At 39.9% G+C, this 14162-nt stretch overlaps 1 protein-coding gene across 1 annotated transcript in view; it reads left to right on the top strand.

Annotated features, from left to right (window-relative positions):
* The window catches only part of poe (E3 ubiquitin-protein ligase-like protein poe), a 230217-nt gene that overhangs the window by 8237 nt on the left and 207818 nt on the right, over nt 1-14162 (top strand). Inside the window, exons 5-10 of the mRNA XM_071676253.1 lie at nt 2573-2778; nt 5487-5668; nt 7670-7859; nt 9487-9609; nt 13510-13676; nt 13794-14025. Of these exons, the coding sequence (XP_071532354.1) occupies nt 2573-2778; nt 5487-5668; nt 7670-7859; nt 9487-9609; nt 13510-13676; nt 13794-14025 (1100 nt within the window). The remainder of the gene's footprint in view (nt 1-2572; nt 2779-5486; nt 5669-7669; nt 7860-9486; nt 9610-13509; nt 13677-13793; nt 14026-14162) is intronic.

The raw sequence follows: 14162 nt of genomic DNA, 5'->3' as shown, positions 1-14162 counted from the left end.
GTTGTAATTTTTTAATGTATGTACAATTGTTTCATGCATATTTCTAATTTCTTTTGACAGTACATTGTATAATTGTTTAATTTTTTGCTTGGGCTGTCATTTATTTTTGTCCTGTTTATTTTTTGTATGTTCTTGTTATTAATAAAGACTCTTAACAAATCTGTATGTTGATAGGCTTTCAGGTTGAACATTGTTATATCCTCGATTTGTTGCCATGCATCGATTATCACATATTTTTCTCTTCATTCTAGGCTATATAGTTGCAGTTCTTTCGGCTATTTGTGGTTGTCTGTGTGTTTCATGTCAGTTTGGGTTGTGAAGTGCTAATGATTTCTTAGTCTGTTTATGGCACTACCTCACAAATGTGGGAAACTGCGATCATTTAAGAAAAAGAAAAAATAATTTGCAGTAAATCCTTGATTTAACAGACCCCGATATAATGGATTTTGGATTTAACTCTCATTTGTCCTCTTTTTCAACCCCTCTTGATCTGCAGCTTTCTCTTACACATGTCCCAGTCATTTGCACTCCTTCCTTGTAAGCTCTGCACAAATGCTTCTCTTTTCTTTTTCACTAAAAACTTCTTCAACTAGGTTACATTCGATTTAACAGACTTTTAGCATTAACGGATACCCCCCTATTTGTCCTGGTGCTACCTCGCTGAAGCAGGGGGCAGTGATGCTGTTTCCTGTGGAGCAGGGTAGTAACAGGAATGGATGAAGGCAAGCATGTATGAATATGTACATGTGTATGTAAGAATATGTCTACATATGTATATGTATATGTTGATATGTATTTGTATGTTTACATGAATATGTTTGTGTTTATGTGCGTATGTGTGTATACGAGTGGATGAGCCATTCTTTGCTCGTTCCTAGTGCTACCTTGCCAATGTGGGAAACGATTATGTATAATTGATATTATTATTATCATTATACGTAATCGCTTTTTCCTGCGTCAGCGAGGCATTGCCAGGAAACGGCCGAAGAATAGCCCACTCATACATAAATATATATATATTTATTATACTTAGTCGCAGTCTCCTGTGTGAGTGAGGTAGTGCAAGGAAACGGAGGAAAGAATGGCCCTACCCACCGACTTACACATGCATATACACAAATGCCCATGCACACACACACATACATACCTATACATTTCACTATATACATACACAGGTGTATACATTTATACACATGTACATATTCATACTTGCTGCCTTCATCCATTCCCGTCGCCACCCCACCACACATGAAACAGCATCCCTCTTCCCCCCCGTGCATGCGCTGGAGGTAGTGCTAGGAAAAGACGAAGGCCACATTTTTTCACACTCTCTCTAGCTGTCGTGTAATGCAACAAAACCATAGATCCCTTTCCAAATCCAGGCTCCACAAAACTCCATGGTTTAACCCAGACGCTTCACATACCCTGGTTCAATCTATTGACATCACATTGACCCCAGTATACCACATCATTCCAATTCACTCTATTCCTTATATGCCTTTCACCCTCCTATATGTTCAAGCCCCAATTGCTCAAAATCTTTTTCACTCCATCCTTCCACCTCTAATTTGGTCTCCCACTTCTCCTTAGTCCCTCCACCTCTGACACATATATCCTGTTTGTCAGTCTTTCCTCATTCATTCTCTCTATGTGTTCAAACCTTTCAATACACCCTCTTCTGCTCTCTCAACCACACTGTTACCACACATCTCTCTTACCCTTTCATTACTTACTCGATCAAACCACCTCACACCACATATTGTCCTCAAACATCTCATTTCCAACACATCCACCCTCCTCTGCACAACCTTATATATGTAGCCCATGCCTTGCAACCATACAACATTGTTGGCTCTACTATTCCTTCAAACATACCCATTTTTGCTCTTCGAGTATAACATTCTCTTTTTCCACACATTCTTCATCACTCTTAGAACCTTCACCCCCTCCCCCACCCTGTGACTCGTTTCCACTTCCATGGTTCTATTAACTGCTAAGTCCACTCACAGATATGTAAAACATTTCAATTTCTCCAGTTTTTCTCCATTTAAACTTACATCCCAACTAACCTGCCCCTCAACCATGCTGAACCTGATAACCTCTCTCATCTTTTACTCTCAACTTTCTTCTTTCACACACTTTTCCTAACTCATTCACTAACTTCTGCTGTTTCTCACTTGAATCAGACCATCTTTGTTTCAGTAAAGACTTTAAGAGTATATGATAGGATTTTAAGGTCAGAATTAGTGAAATGAGAGTTAGCAGGGATGTTAGCAAAGATGTGATTGAATGGGTAGGATGGTTTACTTATTGAACATGCACCAGTGTTAAACCTTCCTAACAGCTTAAGTATTCAGGAAAAATTTTGTTCCATTGATTTTTAAGGTGGATTAAGATGCTCTTACATAAGAAGTGAGAGGTGATCCTACTTGTGTACATTTTGAACGGATGTTACCATTATTATTTCACTAGTAACATTATAGGTCATTCATGAATTTTACATTGTTTAAATTGTCATTTCATTACTTTGTAAAGTATGTTTTCTACGTTTTGAATTCATCCCTTTTTATAGGAGAAAAAGATGCAGCTTCATCAAAAGAGATGAGACGAGGGCGCAGCGATCCCAGTGCTGTGATTCTTGAACAGTTAGTGTCACCTTTGCATGATATAGGTGGTTCTCGACCTCGTCCACCACATGCTTCCACTCCACCTGCAGCTGCTGATAAAGATACAGATGGACCACTTACAAGTGTGTCAGACTCGGCTTTGGATATGAGAGTAAGTTCCTTAATATCTGTTGACATAATTTGTATTAGTTGAAGTGCATCATACTTTAGGATCCACTGGCAATGACTAATTTCCATATCCATGATATACTTGCGTTTGCAAGCTACAGACTATTTTCATGTGAATTTGGTGTTTCATATCAAGGCATCATTACCACCTTTATAGGTTTTTCCTCGCATATATATTCATCACAGGAGTAGCTGTTATTATTTTTAACTTTGGTAATACCATCCTTTTTGCACTTGATGTTGCATGAAGGGCATTCCTGTTTAGTGTACGAAGGTCAAAAGGTAGGTTATCTCATCCCTTAGCATAAAAGGAGACAACTAATGGGTAGGTATATAAAATCGTTAGACTTTACTTCTTAGCACATATACAACCTCACAAACACCAGTTCAGCAAATCACAAGCTTAACCCCCATAATGCCTAAGAAGCAACTTCTGTAGTAAAGAATGTAACACATACTCATAAATTTTCCTGCAGTCACCTTTCACGAACTCACATTGAGGGAATATTAAGAAAGAGGAAAAGTGGTTAAGGAAAAATGTCAGAATGCGAAGAGGAGTGTTAATCCTTTTTTAAATGTTTAAGAAAAGGAACTGGATGTTCTGCCTCTGAGTGAAACAAAGCTCAAGGGTTTAAAGGAAAGAATGGTTTGAGAATGTCTCATTGGTAAAGTCTGGGGTTATTGTGAAAGTAAAAGATGAGGAAGGAGTACCGCTACTGTTAAGGGAATTGTGGAGATTTGTGAAAAAATGTAAGGAAGTGGGCTCCACCTGAATGATGTGGGTAAAAATGAAAGTGGATTGTGAGAGATGGGTGATTATTAGTGCTTATTGCATCATCGTCAGCACCACTAGCCATTACACCATTGAAGTCCATGTTTGCTCATGTCTTTGTATTATTTCAGCTCTGTGTTATGGTGATAGGTTTTTATACTTGTCTGTGTGTACTTCAAGCTCATTTAATGTCCTGTGATTTATATCAGCTATATGTTCCCCAGTCATTTTGGCCTCAGCACCGTGTTTATCCATGATAAAAGGCTGCACATGCAGTATAAGGTATATACCATGATATTATTGATATTTGTGTACGTGTAGGAAGAGAGGAAAGTGATTGGTTCTCAGTGAATGTAGGTTTGCGGCAGGGGTGTGTGATGTCTCCATGGTTGTTTAATTTGTTTATGGATGGGGTTGTTAGGGAGGTAAATGCAAGAGTCCTGGAAAGAGGGGCAAGTATGAAGTCTGTTGGGGATGAGAGAGCTTGGGAAGTGAGTCAGTTGTTGTTCGCTGATGATACAGCGCTGGTGGCTGATTCATGTGAGAAACTGCAGAAGCTGGTGACGGAGTTTGGTAAAGTGTGTGGAAGAAGAAAGTTAAGAGTAAATGTGAATAAGAGCAAGGTTATTAGGTACAGTAGGGTTGAGGGTCAAGTCAATTGGGAGGTGAGTTTGAATGGAGAAAAACTGGAGGAAGTGAAGTGTTTTAGATATCTGGGAGTGGATCTGTCAGCGGATGGAACCATGGAAGCGGAAGTGGATCATAGGGTGGGGGAGGGGGCGAAAATTTTGGGAGCCTTGAAAAACGTGTGGAAGTCGAGAACATTATCTCGGAAAGCAAAAATGGGTATGTTTGAAGGAATAGTGGTTCCAACAATGTTGTATGGTTGCGAGGCGTGGGCTATGGATAGAGTTGTGCGCAGGAGGATGGATGTGCTGGAAATGAGATGTTTGAGGACAATGTGTGGTGTGAGGTGGTTTGATCGAGTAAGTAACGTAAGGGTAAGAGAGATGTGTGGAAATAAAAAGAGCGTGGTTGAGAGAGCAGAAGAGGGTGTTTTGAAATGGTTTGGGCACATGGAGAGAATGAGTGAGGAAAGATTGACCAAGAGGATATATGTGTCGGAGGTGGAGGGAACGAGGAGAAGAGGGAGACCAAATTGGAGGTGGAAAGATGGAGTGAAAAAGATTTTGTGTGATCGGGGCCTGAACATGCAGGAGGGTGAAAGGAGGGCAAGGAATAGAGTGAATTGGAGCGATGTGGTATACAGGGGTTGACGTGCTGTCAGTGGATTGAATCAAGGCATGTGAAGCGTCTGGGGTAAACCATGGAAAGCTGTGTAGGTATGTATATTTGCGTGTGTGGACGTGTGTATGTACATGTGTATGGGGGGGGGGGGGGTTTGGGCCATTTCTTTCGTCTGTTTCTTTGCGCTACCTCGCAAACGCGGGAGACAGCGACAAAGTATAAAAAAAAAAAAAATTATTGATATTTGTTTTTTTTTATTTCTATGCATTATCTGTTTTCCTTCTTCCAGACAAAGTAGCATTGATTATTTTCATAAGAAGCATCTGTTTATGTTTAAGGCCTTATTAGAATTTAGGACTGTTTCTTGTTTGCCACTTATGCTTTCAACATTACCTCTATATCTGTTTATTACTTTTGGTTGTTGATACACTTGTTTAGAAGAATTATGAGGTGGTAAGCCTCTTTGGGGTTGACTGTTAGCACTTGCTGATGAGAGGGAAGTCTGTCTGGAATGATTTGTAGCCGAGGGTTGGTTAGCAGAGGGTAAGAGGTATTAATATCACCAGAAGATAGGCACCGACAAGCTTGTGACTCTGAGAGACCTCCAATATTTTCTAATAGCTCATAGGACACAGTATTTAATTTAATTTTTTTTCATTTTTTCTCTTCAGAACTTATTTGCTGGCCGGTGTGTGTCAGCACTACAGAGCCTTGGTGGTGGAGAGCAGCTCATAGATGTGTGCCTCAGGCTTCCTACAATTGTGAAATATACCCAGCGTTACAAAGATCTGCTAGAGGGTAAAGGACATGGCTTTCCAACAACTGTTTCAGAGGCACTTGTACTGAAAGCAGGGTGAGTATTCCTCATAAGGAAAGCATTTTAAGCATTATTTATGGTTTATTTTTCCTACTTAAGTGAGGTAGCATTCTCCAGTAATGTGGTTATATTTATGGGATGGTGCACAGTTTAGATTCATATGAGTGGATGTAGCAACAAATGGAACCATGGGAGCTGAAAGTGAGCCTTAGGGTGGGTGCGAGGGCAAAGATCTTGGATGCCTTGAGGAATATGTGGAAGGAGAGGCCTCTGTTTGATGGTATAGTAGTCCCACTGATGTTTTACAGATGCTATAGATGAAAATATAAAGAAGAGGGTGAATGTGTCAGATGTGAAATATTTGAGTACAGTACGTGGTGTGAGGAGGTTTAATCAGATATAAGGAATGATAGGGTAAGAGTTTGAGGAGCATGTGTGAGAGAGCAGAAGAGGGTGTGCTTAAATGGTTTGGACATAAGAGGATGAATAAAGAGAGGAAGAATAAGAGGGTATTCATGTCAGAAGTGGGAGGAACAACGAAAAAAGAAAACCGAGGAGGAGATGGAGCAAGTATGAGTAAACCTTAGGGAGAACAAGAAAATGTTCTTGAAGGAGGTTAATAGTGGAAGAAAAATGAACACAAATGGGAACATTGGTGAGTGGAGGCAAATGGAGAAGTAGTAAGATGCATAGATGAGGTGAAGAGGAGCTGGAGGAAGTATTTTGAAGGATTGTCAAATGTTTCATTAAGTCTAGCAAAAAAAAATTCCTATTTTTTCCTGTATAATTTGATTGACTATGTAACATATTTTACGATAACTGTGATGCCAGGCCTTCTTCCCTAAGCCATACATGCCATGTAACTGGAAATAACACACTTCTGTCCATATGGACTGACATGCACTGAACATGCGCTAAATTATTATTTCTTTGCTCTTTCCTGTAGATGAGACCTTATAAGAACGTCTGGATTTTTTTTTCTCATGGTTACTGGAAATCGAACTGCCATGACTGGCTGAAAGAACTGAGTTTTTTTAGATTGAAAAGAATGAAAAAAAACATGAATCTCCATGCAGCAGGATATTGAAAGTACACAGGTAATTGCATTGAAAGTAAAGCCTATGTGTGAGGAAGGTATCAATTCTAAGTATCAAAAAAAATATACAACATACAGGAAAGCCCAGCAGGGAAGCTTGACCAAATATTAAGTGTACTGCTAAGTAAAACAAGAAACTTACATGGAACAACTACAGAATTGTTTAAAAGAATGCTTGACATGTGGTTATTAGATTTTTAAAAACATGGAAAGTATCAAATATGAATCACAAGATGTAGGAAAGCCCAGCCAGGTAGCTTGAACAAATATTTGAGATACTAATAGAGGAAATAAAAAAACATGCATTCAGCAACTACAGAAGTATTTACAAGAAGACTTGACATGTGGTTGAAGTCAGCCTCAGATGACTTGGGATAGATAATTAGAAATAATACAGGTGGCAGCAGAGAGGAACAGGATTATTCATTCATCAAGCAAGACTTTTGGTTAGTGCCACACTATCCTAGTCATTTAGGCAGAAACTCTTATCAGGACACTGCTAGATGCATAGATTACAATTAGTCATCAGTTAAAGCTTGATAGTCTGCCATCATGATAACATGTAAGGACAAACATATTGTAAACTTCAGATTTTGAGTGGTTGGTGTATGTTTTAGAATCTTTCACTGTTGTTTGGCTGAATTACAACATATTGTTGAGACTTGTTAGGCCTGCTGCTTATTATGAATGTACCAGAGAGGTAGTAAGACCAAAAGAGGATATTCCCTCAAAGGCCCAGTCCTCTGTTTTCAACACTACCTCGCTAACGCGGGGAATGGCGAATAGTATGAAAGAAAGAAAGAAGACCAGAGAGGTGAATGTCATTAGATTTCATCTCCAGTTAACACAGAGACTATAAAAAGGGACACTTATGTTGCTGAATATACCTCATTAAGTTTAGGTATATATGCAATTGTAGTTATGATTTTATTTATTTTCAGACTAAATATGATGGTAATAGATTTGAGTACTGTTTGGCGAGTTGTATCCCTACCTCTTCTGGAACCGTTAAATTCCATGCGTCTCCAGAAACTCTGCACAATCGCTATGGCTGCATTGCTTGCTGCTCTTACTGTAGCTTGCGCCACTGCCATTATTGCCGTTGCATCACAAGGCACGTCATCATCAAAGGTTAGTATGAAATGTGCTTATGATTTTAGATGAGTTGATGACTGAAGTAACTACCAAGGGTATTTTTAGTTGGATGAAAGCTATTTAAGAAAAATGTCATATACCTGTGGTTAGAATTTGGAATTTCTATTTAAGTTCCTGCAATTGCTGAATTATTACTAATTGTGAGGAGTTATGTAATTAGGGAGGAGGTTGGGTCACCTAAAGAAGTATTACATGGGGAGATGTATGCTTTGCTGGAAGAAAGAATTTTTCCTTTGAGGCATCATCGTAGGAGTTCTCTTTTATGTACCCAAGCTTAAGTAGGTAGTATTTGGTAAGCAGCCACTGACCAGGGAGTAACAGGAGGGTCATTGGTGGCTGTACCGTGAGCCAGTACCTGATTGGTAGCTAAGTTGCACTCCTTTCACCACGTAGCTGTCTTTTCTTTGTTTCGTCTACACATGGACTGCTGACATTCTGTCCACAAACATGCAATCTCTCCTTGTCACAATTAACACTTGGCAACACTTGACTCTCACAACTCATTCTTCTAGATTTTCTTGCAAGGAGTGCTATGTGCTAGCCCTGCCTTTTGGCAAAATGGCATGAGCAGTTGATAGAAGTAGCAGGTAGGAATATAGGTGGGACTGTTAGTTAGATGCTATTTGTTGCAACATTAGGCAGGAACATTAGGTAGAAGTAGTTGGTAGGAACATTAGGCAGGTGCCTTGGAAAACACTGCACTAGAGTTGCCTTCTGCCAGTGGCCCATTAAGGGGGAGGCATCATATGGAAGTAATCATTAGGAACATTAGATAGGAACCTTTGCAAACACTGAGCAAGACTTGCCGTCTGCCAGTGGCCTGTTAAGGATGAGGCACTAAAGGTGAAGAAGCAGCACTGGAGTTATTTAGTTATGGAGACACTGTTGCTGTGGCCACCCCTTTGAGGGCATTTCAATTGGAACAGGCATCACAGATATAGATAGAATAGATAGGTAGATTGAAGGATAAGAAGCAGCATGAGTTCGTTTATGGAGACACTTTTTCTGTAGCCACCAGCTTGAGGGAGTGTCCAAAGGGTGTCCAAAGGGCCCAGGCATTAGAGATATAGATAGATAGATAGATAGATAGCTTGTCTTACCCTGGAATGTGGTTCTCGTGTGGATTTTGCCTAAGTTAGACCATTATAAAAGTTCTAACCTGGAACTTAACTTGACTTGTAATGAAGAAAATTGCAATATACTGTTTTGATACCTTCCAGATGATACATCCACCGCTTGTTATTTCACTTCTACGAATTTTGCTGTACTCCTGGGCAACGCAGTTGTTCCATGGAACACCTTTCTAGTACAGATTTTGTTTATCAAAATGTAAAATTTTTGTCTGAAATTATTCAAGTAGTGCAGTTTTTTATATATTGAGTTATTGGTTGTTGAGATTATATCATATTTAGGCTTGGAGATAAATTTTTTGTTTGCTATTATTATGAGAAATACACAGAAATTATATGATTAAATTGAAAGTTTTTCATATTAACATTTTATTTGGATGTTGTAGATAATTACATGTTTATAAGAAAGGGATGTTGTACATATGATAAAACAAAAACTATATTGAATATTTAATTAAGATTTTATGATTCAGACTCCGCCACCCCCACGTGAAGAAGACCTGGATGCTGCAGCCCCAGCTATTGCTGAAAAAGCTTTGGATCTCTTCCACGTCATTCTCAATGCTGTCCGGTCATCAACAAGAGCAGGTGGACATGTATGTTATCATATTCTACAGTTGTTTGTAGAAGCAAAGTGAAGATATTCTCTTAATATTTTTTTTTTTTTTTTTTTTGCTTTGTCGCTGTCTCCCGTGTTTGTGAGGTAGCGCAAGGAAACAGACGAAAGAAATGGCCCAACCCACCCCCATACACATGTATATACATACGTCCACACACGCAAATATACATGCCTACACAGCTTTCCATGGTTTACCCCAGACGCTTCACATGCCTTGATTCAATCCACTGACAGCACGTCAACCCCGGTATACCACATCGCTCCAATTCACTCTATTCCTTGCCCTCCTTTCACCCTCCTGCATGTTCAGGCCCCGATCACACAAAATCTTTTTCACTCCATCTTTCCACCTCCAATTTGGTCTCCCTCTTCTCCTCGTTCCCTCCACCTCCGACACATATATCCTCTTGGTCAATCTTTCCTCACTCATTCTCTCCATGTGACCAAACCATTTCAAAACACCCTCTTCTGCTCTCTCAACCACGCTCTTTTTATTTCCACACATCTCTCTTACCCTTACGTTACTTACTCGATCAAACCACCTCACACCACACATTGTCCTCAAGCATCTCATTTCCAGCACATCCATCCTCCTGCGCACAACTCTATCCATAGTCCACGCCTCGCAACCATACAACATTGTTGGAACCACTATTCCTTCAAACATACCCATTTTTGCTTTCCGAGATAATGTTCTCGACTTCCACACATTCTTCAAGGCTCCCAGAATTTTCGCCCCCTCCCCCACCCTATGATCCACTTCCGCTTCCATGTTTCCATCTGCTGCCAGATCCACTCCCAGATATCTAAAACACTTCACTTCCTCCAGTTTTTCTCCATTCAAACTCACCTCCCAATTGACTTGACCCTCAACCCTACTGTACCTAATAACCTTGCTCTTATTCACATTTACTCTTAACTTTCTTCTTCCACACACTTTACCAAACTCAGTCACCAGCTTCTGCAGTTTCTCACATGAATCAGCCACCAGCGCTGTATCATCAGCGAACAACAACTGACTCACTTCCCAAGCTCTCTCATCCCCAACAGACTTCATCCTTGCCCCTCTTTCCAAAACTCTTGCATTCACCTCCCTAACAACCCCATCCATAAACAAATTAAACAACCATGGAGACATCACACACCCCTGCCGCAAACCTACATTCACTGAGAACCAATCACTTTCCTCTCTTCCTACACGTACACATGCCTTACATCCGCGATAAAAACTTTTCACTGCTTCTAACAACTTGCCTCCCACACCATATATTCTTAATACCTTCCACAGAGCATCTCTATCAACTCTATCATATGCCTTCTCCAGATCCATAAATGCTACATACAAATCCATTTGCTTTTCTAAGTATTTCTCACATACATTCTTCAAAGCAAACACCTGATCCACACATCCTCTACCACTTCTGAAACCACACTGCTCTTCCCCAATCTGATGCTCTGTACATGCCTTCACCCTCTCAATCAATACCCTCCCATACAATTTGCCAGGAATACTCAACAAACTTATACCTCTGTAATTTGAGCACTCACTCTTATCCCCTTTGCCTTTGTACAATGGCACTATGCACGCATTCCGCCAATCCTCAGGCACCTCACCATGAGTCATACATACATTAAATAACCTTACCAACCAGTCAACAATACAGTCACCCCCTTTTTTTTTTATAAATTCCACTGCAATACCATCCAAACCTGCTGCCTTGCCGGCTTTCATCTTCCGCAAAGCTTTTACTACCTCTTCTCTGTTTACCAAATCATTTTCCCTAACCCTCGCACTTTGCACACCACCTCGACCAAAACACCCTATATCTGCCACTCTATCATCAAACACATTCAACAAACCTTCAAAATACTCACTCCATCTCCTTCTCACATCACCACTACTTGTTATCACCTCCCCATTTGCGCCCTTCACTGAAGTTCCCATTTGCTCCCTTGTCTTACGCACTTTATTTACCTCCTTCCAGAACATCTTTTTATTCTCCCTAAAATTTAATGATACTCTCTCACCCCAACTCTCATTTGCCCTTTTTTTCACCTCTTGCACCTTTCTCTTGACCTCCTGTCTCTTTCTTTTATACGTCTCCCACTCAATTTCATTTTTTCCCTGCAAAAATCGTCCAAATGCCTCTCTCTTCTCTTTCACTAATACTCTTAATTTTTACTGATGACATTTTTTTACTGATGACATTTTCAGAGATTGCTTTTTATGTATATCGATGTGCATGTATGTATGGTTACAGATTTGTATTTACTAGATTTAGGGTTCCCATGGATCCTCAAAGTCTTGAAATGTTTCATATTGACTTGTATGTTTTTAAGACCATGAAAAGGGCTTGAATATGTCAGAACTGCTGTTACAGGTCATAAAAAGTCTTAAATATTTCCTTGGATGATTCAGATGAAAACTTAAAGGCTTAAGGGTTTATAGATATGCTCCAGAAAGAACATTATCATCATGATGACATTATATGCTGAAATTATTTTAACATATGGGGAGGATGACTAAGAGGTTATTCAAGTCAGGAATGAACAAGGAAAAGGGAGAACCAAGGTGGAGGTGGATGGAGTGTAAGATGCTCTAAAGGCTTGGGGCCTGAACTTGCAGGAGGGTGTGAATTGTACAAGAGTTAGAGCACATTGGTAATATGTGGTTTACAGGGGTTGACATACTGTCATTGAGCAGAATCAGGGCATATGAAACTATCAAGTGAACCTACAGAATGGTCAATGGAGCCTGATTGTGGATAGGGGGCACTGGTTTCAGTGCATTATACATGACATCTAGAGAGTGCATATGAGTAAATCAGGTCATTTCTTTGTTTTTGGAACTTCCTTGCTAATGCAGGAAATTGTGAACATTAAATTAGGAAAAGAGAAGTATAATAAGAAATAATTGTATGTGCCTGTATGGGTTTTTATGTATATGTATATATATATATGTGTATATGAGTGAATGGGCCATTCTTTGTCTGTTTCCTGGCACAACCTCACTGATGTGGGAAACAGCAATTAAGTATAATGATCATGATTTTTTTTCTCTATTACACTTGGTCGCTGTCTCCTGCTTTAGCAAGGTAGCGCAAGGAAACAGACGAAAGAATTGCCCAACCCTACTATGTACACATGTATTTACATAAATGCCCACACACGCACATATACATACCTATACAATTCAACGTATGCATACATATACATACACAGACATATACATTTATACACATGTACATATCCATACTTGCTGCCTTCATCCATTCCCGTCATCACCCTGCAACACATAAGATGGCACCCCCTCCCCCCGTGCACATGTGAGGTAGTGCTAAGAAAAGACAACAAGGCCACATTCGTTCACACTTAGTCACTGTCATGTGTGATGCGCAGAAACCACAGCTCCCTGTCCACATCCAGGTCCCACACACCTTTCCATGGTTTCGTCCAGACATATCACATGCCCTGGTTCAGTCCATTGATAGAAGTGATAGAAAGAGCAAAAGTATATGTGCCATGTATGGATCTAAATAAAGCACATGAGAGGGCTGATAGAGATGCTTTGTGGAAGGTGTTAGGAGTGTATGATGTGAGAGAAAAATTAAGAGCAGTGAGGAGTTTTTATTAAGAAAGTAAGGCATGTGTGTGAGTAAATAGTGAGTAGGGGGTAGTGGTTCTTGGTGAAGCTATTTCTGCAGCATTTTTATCAAGAAAGTAATGCATGTGTGTGAGTATATAGAGTGGGGGGAATGATTTTGGATGAAGCTGGGTCTGCAGCTGGGGTGGGTGATGTCTCCATGGCTGTTTATTCTTTTTAGAAAGATAGGGTTATATGTTTCTATTCTCTGAAATAGCTTTTTACTCTCTCCAGCATGTGCAGAACTTACAGCTTATGGGTTCATGGCTGTTGATGACAGGACTTCACCAGTTAATGCTTGTTGTCTCCTCTGCTGCTGCTCTTCAAGATAAAAAGGATGACAAAGGAAGAAGCCCAAGCAAGAAGGATTCAGCTTCGGGGAGGATAAACCTAACTAAAGTGTGAGTAGATGTAATAGTTTGGGATTAAATATCTCATCACAGAATACAGAATATCACAGAATTTATGTTATTTGTAACACAAATCCACATTTTCTATGAGATTTTAACCTTTTGCAGGCAACAGGGTTTCGGCGTAGTATGTGTGGCTTTAGCATCGCAGGGTGTTACACTAATGACCGGCTTGCTAGAAGATGTTAAAGTTGAGGGATGGACTCCTCCACGTCCTCCAGAACCTGCACGCTTGGATCCCTTGGAGTCATATACTGCAACTGAGCGTTTAGCCCGGCTATTTTCAGCAATTCCATTAAATCAGCTGTTATTTTACCTTGCAACGATTTCATACAGAAAGGTATTATGTTTATTTTTCTACTTTAGTTTTGATGATGGTTATAAGAAAGATGGTATGTTTTAAGAATCCTGAAAGGTCTGCTCTTGATGTATAGACATAACTATGTGTTTTATGTATGAATGTATGCATTCTTGTAT

Source organism: Panulirus ornatus, chromosome 22 (assembly GCF_036320965.1).
Source record: "Panulirus ornatus isolate Po-2019 chromosome 22, ASM3632096v1, whole genome shotgun sequence".
Classification (NCBI taxonomy): domain Eukaryota; kingdom Metazoa; phylum Arthropoda; class Malacostraca; order Decapoda; family Palinuridae; genus Panulirus; species Panulirus ornatus.
Note: the sequence above shows the minus strand (reverse complement) of the source record. Positions and strands in the feature narration are given on the sequence as shown.